Source organism: Phoenix dactylifera, chromosome 6, assembly GCF_051530095.1.
Source record: "Phoenix dactylifera cultivar Ajwa chromosome 6, Ajwa_hap1_PhDact_Kaust_v1.1, whole genome shotgun sequence".
In the NCBI taxonomy this organism is placed as follows: domain Eukaryota; kingdom Viridiplantae; phylum Streptophyta; class Magnoliopsida; order Arecales; family Arecaceae; genus Phoenix; species Phoenix dactylifera.
The window spans coordinates 28305571-28318825 of record NC_143195.1 but is presented as its reverse complement, the minus strand read 5'-3'; the positions used below and the strand labels follow the sequence as shown (position 1 = coordinate 28318825).

The following is a 13255-nucleotide window of genomic DNA, read 5'->3' as shown; positions in this document are numbered from 1 at the left end:
TGGCTATGACTGAAGACTCTCTAGCATTTGTTACTTCCTTATGGAACTTCTTAAAAACAGAAAATGCTTGATCCTTATGTGCTAGGAACATGACCCATGTGTACCTAGAGTAATCATCTACAATAACTAGACCATATTTATTTCCACCTAGGCTTGTTGTTCTAGTTGGTCTGAATAGGTCCATGTGTAATAATTCTAGAGGCCTAGAGGTAGAGACACATTTTATGGATTTAAATGAGTTCCTAGATTGTTTGCCAAATTGACATGCTTCACATATTTTGTTCTTTTCAAATTTTAATTTTGGCAAACCTATCACGGAATCTCTTTTAACTAGTTTAGTTATTGTGTCCATGCTTGCATGACCTAACTTACGGTGCCATAACCAACTAGCATCATTATCTTTAGTTTCATTAACAACTAAACATTGGTTATGTTTTGCAAGATCTTCTAGGTCAACAACATATACATTTCCACGTCTAATCCCTTTAAAAACTAAACTATTGTCATTAGGGTTTGTTATAATGCATAGTGATGGTTTAAACATAACATCATATCCTTTATCACATAATTGACTAATGCTTAACAAGTTATGCTTAAGACCATCAACATATCTAACATTATCTATAAAAGTTGAAGGGGTGATTTGAACTTTACCAATACCAATGATGTGACCTTGGTTGTTGTCTCCAAAAGTCACAGCACCTCCCTTCTTAGCTTCAAGGGTGAAAAATTGATCCTTATCACCCGTCATGTGCCTTGAGCAGCCACTATCCAAATACCAGCAGTTTTTGTTGACCTTGGCTGCAAGACACTCCTACACAAGCAAATCATGTCAACTTAGGTACCCAAGTTTTCTTGGGTCCTTCATGGTTAGTCAAGTTGGTTCCTTTTGGAACCCATACCCTTTTAATTTTTCTTCTTGATTTACCTTTCCTAAAATTACACACATTTGTTTTATGACCTATAGTTCCACAACAAAAGCAGGTTATTTTCTTAGTTTTAGTTTTTCCAGCTTTAACAAAGAAGTTACTAAGAAGTTTTTGTTTATTTCTTAGTTTATATCCTAAACCCGCTTTATTAAATACTGCCCGTTGACTATTGAGTATCATATTTAACTTTTCAGAACTATATGTAAATTTTTCAACTAAGGGTTTGTATTTGTTAAGTTCTTTAGTTAGTGTTTGATTTTCTGTTTTTAGATCATTTAGTTTGTTTGTTAGATCCTTGTTTAGATTTGTTTATGGTTTTTAAATTCTGAAAATTCCTTAGTTAGTTTTTCATTATCTTTAGTTAAGGTATTAGTCTTTTGAGTTAAAAGTTGGTTGCTTGTCTTAAGTTCTATATTTTCTTTGGTGATTAAATCCTTATCCTTAACTAATTTATCGTATTTATGTAGGTATGATTGATTAGTTATTTTTAGTTCTTTATTCTTAAGATTTATTGCCTTATATTCTATCATTAATTCATTAAAAGCATCATAAAGTTCATCAAATGTAAAATCAAGCTGTGTTTCGGAAGTTACCTCATTTTCATTGGCCATGAAGCAGAAATTGGCCTTCTCTTCTTGTTCTTCATCCGATGATGAAGATGATGTGTCGGAGTCCGATAGGGTGGTAACAAGGGCTTTCTTCTTCTTGTACTTGCTGCCCTTCTTTAGTAAGGGACACTCAGCTCTGATGTGTCCCGGCTTTTTGCACTCATAGCACCCAATCCCCTCATTTTCCCTTTCCTTACCTTTGTCCTTGCGGTAGGAATTTAAGGGGCCTCTCCTTTGATGATAAGCCTTCTTGTGGTTGATGGATTTTTTGAACTTGCGCACAAGAAGTGCCTCACCATCATCTTCCTCATGTTCTTCTCCTTCACTGCTGCTACTGCAAGATAATTCTTTGTTAGATGAAGTAGATTTTAGAGCTATTACCTTTTTCTTGTGGGAGGACTCTTCCTCGTTGTGTTGCTTCATGGTTAGCTCGTGCGTCATTAAGGATCCAAGAAGCTCCTCGAGTGGTAATTTGTTCAAGTCCTTGGCTTCTTGGATTGCCGTCACTTTAGCTTCCCACGACCTTGGTAGACACCGAAGGATTTTCCTGACAAGCTCACTGTTAGTATAGTTCTTGCCAAGGCTTTTTAGGCCATTGACAATGTCAGTAAACCTAGTGAACATGCTAGTGATTGTCTCATTAGAATCCATTTTAAATAGTTCATACTTATGAACCAATATATTAATTTTGGATTCTTTAACTTGATTTGTGCCCTCATGGGTCACTTCAAGTCTATCCCAGATCTCTTTTGCAGAGTTGCAAGTAGAGACCCTATTGAATTCATTTCTGTCTAAGGCACAGTAAAACACATTCATAGCTTTAGAATTTAGTTGTGCCTTTCTCATGTCATGTTCATCCCAATCCTTTTCTAATTTGGGTACCATGATACCCTCTACATATGTGGATGGGATGTATGGGCCATTTACTACAATGGTCCACATCTCATAGTCTTGGGCTTGGATGAATATTCTCATCCTAGCCTTCCAGTATGAGTAGTCGGATCCATTAAAGAAAGGGGGTCTTTGGGTGGACTGACCCTCAATGTGGGAAGATCCAAATGGGGTTGTCATTTTGATCTTTTAACTCTTGGGTGGAAGAGTTTAGGCTCTGATACCACTTGTTGCCCAGATAGACAACCCAAGAGGGGGGGTGAATTGGGTTTTAAAATAATTTGGGTATTTAAAACGATGTGGATAAGTAATTAAAACTAGTGTAAGTTATTTAATTAATTACTATGTGCTGTGAGTGATATGAAAGGAAGAAGAATAGAGACACGCAATCACAAACACCAAGTTTTATAGTGGTTCGGAGCTAACCCTTGCTCCTACGTCCACTCCCCAAGTCTCACTTGGGAATTCACTATAACCCCCTTGGATTACAGCCGGTTGTTTTCCAAGCTCACAACCAAACTTGTTGTTTTACGAGCTCACAACGAACTCGGTCGGTTTTCCCAGGCTCACCGACTAGAACCACCCCGATTGTTTTCTCGGGATCACAATCGAACCCTTACACACGTTGGTTTTACACTCGGCTCACCAACCAACCTCAATCCCCTTGATTCAATCCCCCGATTGAACCAAGCAAATACAATGTGTAAATAAAAAGAAGAAACAGAAAAATACAGCTTCTCAAAAGTAGATAAAAGACAATATGAACAATAAATGAAGTTAAGAAGCCTCAAACGCTTTTAGGTTGGAGAAGAGGAATGGCTTCTTAAACTTCTGGTCTCCTCTTGAGTGAGTAGTCGACTTGAATGCAGGAGGAGAAGGCTTTAATTGCTGGGAAGATGTAGGTGGATGCAGTAAATGCAGATCTTCCTCTTTTTCGTTGAAGAACACGTTGCAGAGCTTGAATGCTTGATTAGTTGGAGTGGAATGGTTCTTTTCTGCCTTGCTACAGTCTTCTGTAGCTATTTAAACCAACCCCCACGGAAACTAGCGGTTAGAGAGCTTTTTCTGCCCGTTCTGCACACTCTGCGCAGCCTGACAATGTGTCCGTTGGTGGGTTAGAGTCGACTCGCGCGATCAGGAGTCGACTCGGCTGTAGCGGGAGTCGACTCAAGCTTTTCCGGAGTCGACTCGGCAACTGTTCCAAATTTGAATTAAAGTTGCCTTCACGACTGGGAGTCGACTCGTCTTGACCTGGAGTCGACTCGCCAACTTCTGGAGCTGACTTGGCAATTTCGGAGTCGGCTCATCCACTGAAGTCCATGGATCCAATTTTGAATTTGATCCACCCGAGTCGACTCGACTGTCCTGGGAGTCGACTCGAATCTCAGAGCCCGAACTCCCGATTCTCTGTCTTTTGGCTCGTCCAGTCTTGGAGTCGACTCGAACTTCCTCGGAGTCGACTCGGCTCTCAGTTTCCGAAACTTGGTCTTCTGCCTTTTTGATGTGAAGCTGTCTTGGAGTCGACTCGAGCTGTCTGGGAGTCGACTCGAATCTCAGAGGCAGTAACTTGGTCTTCTGTCTGTTGATGGTCGCGGAGTCTTGGAGTCGACTCGCATATTGCGGAAGTCGACTCGAATCTCAGAGTCCGAAAATTGCTCTCTGACTTTTTCTTGTGTTCCTCTGAGAGTCGACTCTTACTATCCTGGAGTCGACTCGGTGAACATCGGAGTCGACTCGCGCACTTTGGGAGTCGACTCGTTGACAGGTTCTGAGTTGAAGCTTTTTGTTTTTCTGTCTGTTCTCAGTCGGAGTCGACTCGTACTGATCTGGAGTCGACTCGAGCCCGTACCAGTGAACTTGATACGCTTGGAGTCGACTCGTGATACTCAGGAGTCGACTCGAGTCTCAGACTTTGGTTCAGGCTGACTTCTTAACTTATCCAAAATACTATGAACCAAGTCTAGAGACACGTAGACAGGATTTTCACTGAAACACTTAATTGAATTCATTAGTAAACAAGAATTATACTCAAATGCTTTGAGCTCATCAAAATCAAATGGGGTTTTAATCAATCACTCCACAGTATCCTCTTCCAAGAAATCTGCTTCACAGAAATTATATTTAAAAAAAAAATATACTTTCTGCGAACCAAACGAGCCCCAAGAGGCACGAGCTTTACATACACAGTTTTCCACAATGCTAAAGCCCGAATATGGTTTCACCTTCGTCCAACCAGTACAAGTTCTTACATTTCTGGGCGTACCGGGAGTCATTACTAATTGGTGATGTGAATCGAGTCTCCTATCAGAGAGAAGGAAATAAGAAGAGTTATATAAACAAATACGTGACTTCATAGAGCATCTGATTTACCGACGTGGAACACTGACTCACCGAGTAACGTTAAGTTTCTGGCTAATAAACAAGGGGTACAGAAATTTAAGGAAGTGAAGGGTGGATGCAAGGAAAGAAAAGTGGTCATGTATACTTTATATTCGCAAGTTCTAGGTGGAATATTGCTTGTGAGAAAATGAATTTGAATAATCACTCAAATGATTAATCCCTTAAAACCCGAACCGTTCATATCATGAGAGTAGACTTGTTTAGCCACCAGAACCAAGAATATGATATTGTGCCAGAAATATGTTTTAATCTCAAAACCAAAAGCACAATTTTGAGTTATAGACTCTAAATTCTTTAATGCTTGCTCACAACTTAAATGCGCATCGTTATTTTAAGACAGGAGCGGCCCAATGCATTTGGAGACCTAAGACAAACTCACTAAGAAGGACTTTTTTTAATAATATATTTTTTTTAATAAGTGCGAAATACTTTATAGCCACAATCTGTCCCAGACAATAATATTAATCCATGAGAAGTACAAATTTGAAATTTTATAATTATTTTATAAGTTCTAAATCACCTTGTAATTCAAGACTAGGCTGAAAGTTTACTTTATTATAGTCCAAGGATGATATAATAAATAAAGCAAATATAGCACAAAACTGACATGATTTACACTCTCCAGCCTTCCTTTATAAACTCGGCCAAACCCTCTCTCCCCCAAAAGGCAAGCTGCTCTGAAATTTCTAGTTGCAGTAGCTAATTCACGAAATGAGAAGGTCTGGGTGGCAATGTGTCAGAACCATTGTCCGAAGCTTTCTTCTTTCCATCTAATGAACTCTTTTTCTTCACATTGGATGCAGAATTTGGCTTTGACTTCTTTGTTAACTGGCAATCAAAACTATCTCCACAACAAGCATGTAATAGAAAAAGAAAAAGAAACACAAACAGCAATAGATGACAGAGAAGCATACAATGCTCTCCACACTCTTTATGATAAAAAAGAACATCATTGTTTCACAAGTTCTAAAAGCAGAAGGCCCCAAAGAAGGATTGGAGCACCAGCATCAAATAAAAAGCCCAAGAACTACATCTCTCTATAAATAGAAATAATATAAGCTTCCACTGTCAAACTGTCAATACATTCACTTAACAACACATTATGTACTCTCTCAAAATAAACACATAACCGACAATGTAAACAGTAACAGATCAATAGGTTCAACAAAAATAGTCTAAACCTTTCTTTAGAACAAAACAGCAAACATGTGCATAGCATCAAAGAGAGGCGAAGCCTCGGTAGGAAGTTAACATCTAGTAGATTAGGTTGTACATGTACCTCAAGAAAAACACTACTGAGTTGGTGTTCTTCCAACAGATGTGATGTAGTTGAGGCGGAGGAGGTAGCGTCAGAGGCGGAGTATCGCCGGAGTTGGAGCGCCGCTAGTGAAGGAGGTCGGCGCAAGGAAAAAGAGAGGAGAGAGGTCGACCGGGAGGTGGGCTAGGTGGCCGCCCGCCACCGTCAAGGTATAAAACGGTAGTCGGCAGACCCAGAAGGACGGTGGTGGTCGGCAGGTCGCCACTCACCGCGTTCTTGCCTTCTTGGAGCCGAAGCACGGTGGACTTTAGAGCGGAGCCGAGGAGGCTGAAGCCCGGAGGTCAGAGGAGCCGAGGACAACGAGGAGAGCTGGAGAGGAGATCTGGACTGCGGAGCAGGGGCAGCCCAAGAGCAGGAGAAAAGATCTGGCCAGTGGGTCGCCACTCGCCAGATTCTTGCCTTCTTAGAGCTGGAGGACGGTGGACTTTAGAGCAAAGCCGAGGAGGCTGAAGCTCGGAGGTCGGAAGAGCCGAGGACGACGAGGAGAGCTGGAGAGGAGATCCGAACTACGGAGCAGGGGCGGCCCAAGAACTAAAGATTTGAGAAGTCTCAAGCCGTCGATGATCGAGCCGAGAAAGAAACTAGGAAAGGGCCGAAGAACTGAAGAAGCACTGGGAGGAGAGGAGAACTGAAGAAGCCGAGTCTGCCGAGAAGGTTCAGCCAAAAAAAAAAAGCACCGGTAGAGAAGGGCGGAGGAAATGTCCGTTGTTTGTCAATTGTCGTAGCCGTCTTCGGTCCCCTGCATGTAACCCTGCTACCTCACCTCAGTCACCTATAGCCCGTAGCCTGTCTGTCGTCAGGGACGCACTGTAGCAGCATAGCCAGGCGGTAGCTCACTATACTGCTAGCTTTCGGATATGAAAATCGTGCAGCATTAAGCAAAAAAAAAAATACCGTGCAGCGGCGGCATAGCGGAGCCTTCCTTAGGCCGGGGGCCTTAGGTGACCGCCTCAGGCTCGAGCCGGCCCTATTTTAAGAGAGGGACGGTAGCTAATTTGCGCTCATTCACTGCTTGCTGAGTTAGGAGTATGAACTCACAATATTGTAACTATAAATATTTATGCCGGCTTTAACCCATCAACAATTATCTCCTGGAAACAAATGGGAGAATGAAGACAGTGATAGGGAATTTAAGCTTCCAAATATTACAAATACTGTTTCTTTTACTAGACATAACTATGCATCTACTACAACATCAACCAATCCGCATCCGTGCTATGCAAGTATTGGAAATCAAAGAGGGAAAAAAAAAACAAATGGATAGAACGAACGCCGGTAAGGCATCAGAAAAAAGACCTCAAAATAGAAGAAAAGTAAAAAGAAAAAAAAAGAGAAAGAAATCAGCACCGCTTCACGCCTGCTCCGGAGACATCATTAGGGTGGAAGCAGGGGAAGTTGCGAACGGCAAATAGAGACTGGTGTAATTCACCGCGTAAGCATAAAAAAAGTGTGAACTAGCACCGGGCCTTCCTGCGGCACCGAAGGGCCCCAGCGCCGGAAGTCATGGTGGCAACCATGGAAGAGGACTTGGCGCCAAGGCTGGAGGCCCTTGAATAGCTTGCGGAGGCCCCAGCTCCAGACGGGGTGAAATAGGCACCATTCAAAAGGAGGTCCCCCTCTGACCTCCAGTTCCATCTCTTCCACACGCTCCCATCCGTTTCAACCCTCTTTGTCACCTAGTTCCAAAATTCGAAACACGCACACACAGAGAGCAGAGATGTATGAATGATACTGACGAAAAGAATTCATTCATCAAAGATAATTGATCGACTACGAGAGAAGAACTGGTTGTTGTTGAGTTTATTCACCTCCTTGGCGAAGGGATTAGCAGGGGCAAGGTATCTGTTCCCCTGGCTGTTAATGGTCGGGCCCGCGCTGCCGCCGATGGCGTACATCTCCCAGTGGGTGTAGTCGTTGTTCACCACATGGAAGTAACCGTGCCGACACCTGCATTTCGTCGGACAAAAAACAGAGCATAACAAGCACGCTACCGTCGTTGTCTCCGCTTCAGCTGGAATTTTAAGGAAATTACCTCGGCATTCTCTGGATGAGACCTTCACCGAAATGGTTGAAGGCGATAGTCACCTGCATCGCCTTGTCTCTCTCGTAGGAATCGCTGTGACCCAATAGCATCACCTGCACCAACCGAGCCAAGGTAGGCTCTGTTACCAATTGGACATGTATGGAATTCAGAGAGATCCACGGATGCAGCCGGCTTCTTAAGTGAGGTGTACCTCATTGTGGTGGGTAAAGTAGTTGTTGGAGATGGTGATGGCGGTGGATCCCATGACGGCGTCGACAAGGCCGTCGGCGCATTTCGAGAGGGAGCAGTGGTCGACCCAGATGTGGCTAGAGCCGAAGATGGAGACGGCGTCGCCGTCGGCCATGGTGCGCCAGCCGTAATGGGAGGGGGAGCTGCGGACCATGGCGTTGCCGGTGGGCTTGCAGTCGTGGATGTGGAGTCCGTGGATGATGATGTTGGTGACGAACTGGATGGTGATGCAGGCGCCATTAGCGATGTGGACGTTGGCGCCGCGGCCGTCGATGGTCTTGAAGCTGTTCATGATGAGCTCCTGCTTGAGGGTGATGACCATGTCGCGCTTGAACACGATCCAGAGGGGCTCCTCCTGGATGACGGCGTGGCGGAGCGTCCCGGGGCGGGGGTTGACGGGGTCGTCATCCCTGGGGTCGGTGACCGCGTAGTAGCGCCCGTCCCGGCCCCCGATGGCGCTGCGCCCGAACCCGATGCCGCAGCCGGCCAGCCGCTTGCGGTTGCGGTGCCACTTCGGGTCGCACCGCCAGCAGTCGTCGATGGGGTTACCCGTACCGCAGGACAGGAACCCCAGCGACCGCCGCATCGTGTGGTTGTTTATGCTCCTGATTGGTTCACCAACATCCTCATCACTTATTCAAATTAATTTGTGCACAACATGATTAATTGCCCCTTGCATTGCATTTCTAACAAATCAATTCCAACTTTCACGCATATAATTCAAAGCATAATACACGCATCATTACCAACTAAAATTTCTGATCAGAACGAATATTTTAAGCCTTCTGACTTTGAATGCTTAAACTTAGCAAATCTTGTAGTATTAATTAGCATTGGGCAAAGAAAACAAACATAGTCACTTCATCTGTGAGCACACATAGACAAACCAGGAGGTATGGATTCTATGTGACGTAAAAGTTTACGACTTGGTGCATTGGAATGCTTTCATCAAATACATGATCTATCACAAAAAGAAGGCCAACAAAGACAGCGACGAGAATCTCCAGCATGAGATTCTTGTTTAATTGCTAGATTCACCCGTAAATATTCCGATTTTAATTATATGTGAAATCTGTTTATGAAGCAGGTTTGCATCTCATATTACGGACCAAGACTCCCCTCTTGTAGGCCAATCGAATGGTGTTAGGCCTGAATCTCAGTAAGGCCCGTCTAGCAGCATTAACGGACCAAATGGGTTAGCTGGCTTCAATTGATTCGACCCTGCGCTCAAGCTAATTCGCTCAAGAGAACAGCATCGAACCAATTTAGCTGGTTTCACCCAACCAGTTTCACTAAGTCCCTCACTCCGGCAAAATCGACTGGGTCAGAGGTGGTTCATCCATGTTGGCCCATGAGTTAGATACAGTAGCTAACTTTGTTTCCATCTGAAACTTAGGGTTAGGTCTTTTGTTCTTATTCGCCGCCAACCATGGACCAAGCTTCGGTGGAGGAGATTGGTGATCACCACTAGGGTTAATAATCTCCCATAATCCATATCCATCAAGATCTCTTCACCTTCTTCCACAACTACAAAATTAGGACATATTAGGAAGAGAACCCATCACTTTAAAATTGTTAGCAACTAGATTCATCGGAACCCTACGCCCCGAGACTTTTAGCCACCACTGACTCTTTTCCCACTTTTCTCGAGCTGCTGCAATCTCCTCATCGAGCAAAAGTAAAACATTACAGAAATAATCTTGGAGAGCAGATATTCTTCCTCAGTAATTTTACATGTTTGCCAATGACTGCTACCGCCACCCTTGGACAACTCCTTTCCATGATCGGAAAAACTAGAGCCATCGGCTGAAGATGCAGCACTAGGATTATTCAGAGTCATCGCCATGGTTTGAAATTGATTATAGAATAACTTTGGCGGCCGTCGTGCGACACCAAGACGATGGCACCAAAACCCTAAATGTATTCGACAGAAAGCAGATGAAAAATAGCACGACATCAAAGCAAACCTAGCACTACTTTATTATTCCATTGCTTTCTATAGATGAATTCATCGAGAAAGTGAAAGAGAATCTTTGAGAAGTAACCAAAGGTATGAGGCTACTTTGATGTCTTATATTACTCATCAAATTTGGTTAAAGAGAACAAAGGTCTAAATCTGAACCAAACCTATTTAATAAACAATCGAGACCTATTAATGATCCAAATCTATTTATATCAAATCCAAACCTACTTAAAACGGATTGTTCGCAAGTCAGATTGATGAGTTGGATCATAAATTGCCACCTTTAGAATCCAAAACCTCAACTAGACTGCTATTCTGAATTCATAAAAGCCCAACCTTCACTCTTGATGAATGGCTAACAATCACTTGAGGTTATAAAGAAGCCACATCAATGATCTTTCTTAACCACATCTTAAAGGCCCATTTGGTTGGGGTATGTGAGATAATTGGGTGATTTAACGATTCCTGAAAATCATTTATCTAAAAAATAATTATGAAAAAAAATAAATTTTACCATATTTAATTGGTACAAAAATTACTCTAAAAAATAGCATAAAAAAGATTACTATATTTGATGGGAGATAATCTTAAATAAAAATATTCTCACATTTTCAACAATGCTTTTGAATAAATACTTTAAGTAATAATATTTTTTTAGTCCATTTGTTAGACATTTATGGCCCAGTTACATAAATACTGTTAATATTAGCTATTTCGAATATTGAAATATATTTGCATGAGTTAATAAATATTTTTAAATTAATTATATGTTTATTAGAAAATATGTTTCTTATTATAAATAAATTTTAATAAATTTTGATATATAAATAAATAAATAAATTATTAATAAATTCTATGTCAGATTTAATTGATAATTAATAAATATTTATTAATTATTTTTAATAATTAATTTATATTAACAAATATATAAATATATTAAATAAAAATTAAATATTGATATAACAAAAATGAGGGTATTTTTCTAAGAAATAATACTTTTAAATTATCTGCATTCGGTGATCTGGCGTGGAAAAACAAATACCATCTTTCTAGTGAAACTTATTTTACTTTCTTTGTTAGGATAATATTTATGGAGTCCATCATTTATTTTACCATCTTTTTTATTTATTTTTCGTACTAATATGTAACATAGCAACTAGCCCCTAGAGAGAGAGAGAGAGAGAGAGAGAGGAAAATTTTGCTTCGGCAAGCTATTATTCAACTCCATGAGTAAATTTTGACATAATAATTTTTAAAAAGAAACTTACATCTGGACTTCGGATGCGACCAATTCCGGATTGTCGGCTGCGCCCAACACCGCGTCCCGCCCAGCCCTGGTATAGAAGGAAGCGCACCATTATTAGCACGAAATGACCAAAATGCCACTACCATTATCTAAACCTCGCCATAATCCATGCACGAGAAATTAAATCAAACAAGATTTTGTTCTTTTCTTTTAAGGGGCTGGGCGATTGGGCGCTGCACGTCTCGGCACTACTCATCTTCTCTCTGCTCCTCAGGAGAAAGGGCGCCGCTCGGGGCGGTCGTTTGCCCCCATTGCTCCTCTCAAAATAAAGTTCAAAAGAAAAAAGAGAATAAGACGCGAGAAAGCTATAGAGACAGATAGAAAGAATTTTGACCGAGGTCGGTGCGAAGTGAAGTTGACTGAAATGCCCTCCAACGGACTCGCCGGTGACGGTAGTGGTGGGAGGTGATTCGATTCGATTCGATTTGATATGATTTTACCTTTTAGAATTTCCTTTTCGAATTTTTTGCCCTCGGCAGCGAAAGGAGTGGGTGAGGAACTAACGAAACGAACGTAACGGATTAAACGGTGGTATCCGAGGAAGCATACCGGACGGTCGGGATTGCGTTTATGGTTCGCGAAGCCGTCGAATCCGGCGCCGTCCAGTGACGGAATTGGACATCCCAGATCCCAGCAAAGATATCACCAATGGCCCAGATCTACCCCAGATAAAAGAGCAAAAGAAAGAAGGAAACAGCATCAGAGACAAAGTTCTTCTTTACGGACCTCTCGGTAGTGGAGGAAGTTTCTTTGGTCGGCGCAGCTCTCAGACTCCTCCTCGTCCTCGCCTCCTCTCCGCCCCTGAAAGAAACGAAACCAATCTAACAGCTCGTTCCTTTAGCTTAAATTCCATCTCTGGGGTTTGGCCTCACAGAGGAATTCCTCCGTTCCAACTGCGTTGCCTTGACGCCACCCCAGAAACCGAGAAACCCCAAAAGACCCCAAATCTCGGGGGAACCCATATATCCTTCAAGAGATCCCTCTAGGGAACATAAAGAAGCCTCACTAACCCACATTGATGAACTAAAGAAGAGGAGGAGCGGAATGTACCTCGAGACGGAGGCTTTCTCGCCGTTGATATACTCGAGGCCGCCGGCAGGGAGCACCAGGAGCCCGAGAGCCAGCAATGGAAGCCACCTCAGAGACACCACCGCCATTGCCGCCTCGCCTGGCTCTCTCTCTCTCTCTCTCTCTCGCACGCGCTTCGCTCTCAGATCTCTCTGTTTGTCCCCTCTATTCCATGAGAGGATAAAAAAGAAACGAATGGGAGGAGAGCGTAGTAAAGCGCGGGTGTGATGCGAGGGAGTCCCCAAAAGCTGCAAGCGAAGCGCCATTTTATAGAAAGTTCGACCGCCCGGTCCGCCCCCTCCCACTCGGCCCCACCCCTTAATTTAACCCCGGTTAATATTTTAGTCCCCTCTGTTTACCGGACCAATACTCACCCTCTCCCTAATCCTAACTGCCACTAACGGATTCGGTACCGGCAATCGGCACGTGCCAGCGGTGTCGGTTACTCACGTGCGACCGTGCGCGGGACACTTATCGCCGTTCCGTGCTCTATTCAATTA

General features: G+C 42.9%; 1 protein-coding gene across 2 annotated transcripts; it reads right to left on the bottom strand.

The window, feature by feature from the left end:
• Nucleotides 1-7275: 7275 nt before the first annotated feature.
• LOC103723303 (putative pectate lyase 8) lies at nt 7276-12992 on the bottom strand. 2 transcript variants are annotated; one of them, XM_008814183.6, is made up of 7 exons: nt 12738-12983; nt 12414-12488; nt 11650-11715; nt 8381-9023; nt 8179-8282; nt 7955-8093; nt 7276-7822 (listed from the first exon to the last, which is right to left on the bottom strand). In XM_008814183.6, exons 1-7 carry the CDS (start codon nt 12842-12844, stop codon nt 7601-7603), a joined length of 1356 nt encoding a protein of 451 aa, XP_008812405.3. In that variant the 5' UTR covers nt 12845-12983; the 3' UTR covers nt 7276-7600. The 2 variants fall into 2 exon arrangements, with proteins under 2 accessions (XP_008812405.3, XP_088579699.2); XM_088723573.2 differs by lacking the exon at nt 12414-12488 and having other exon boundaries at nt 12738-12992.
• Nucleotides 12993-13255: the final 263 nt, after the last annotated feature.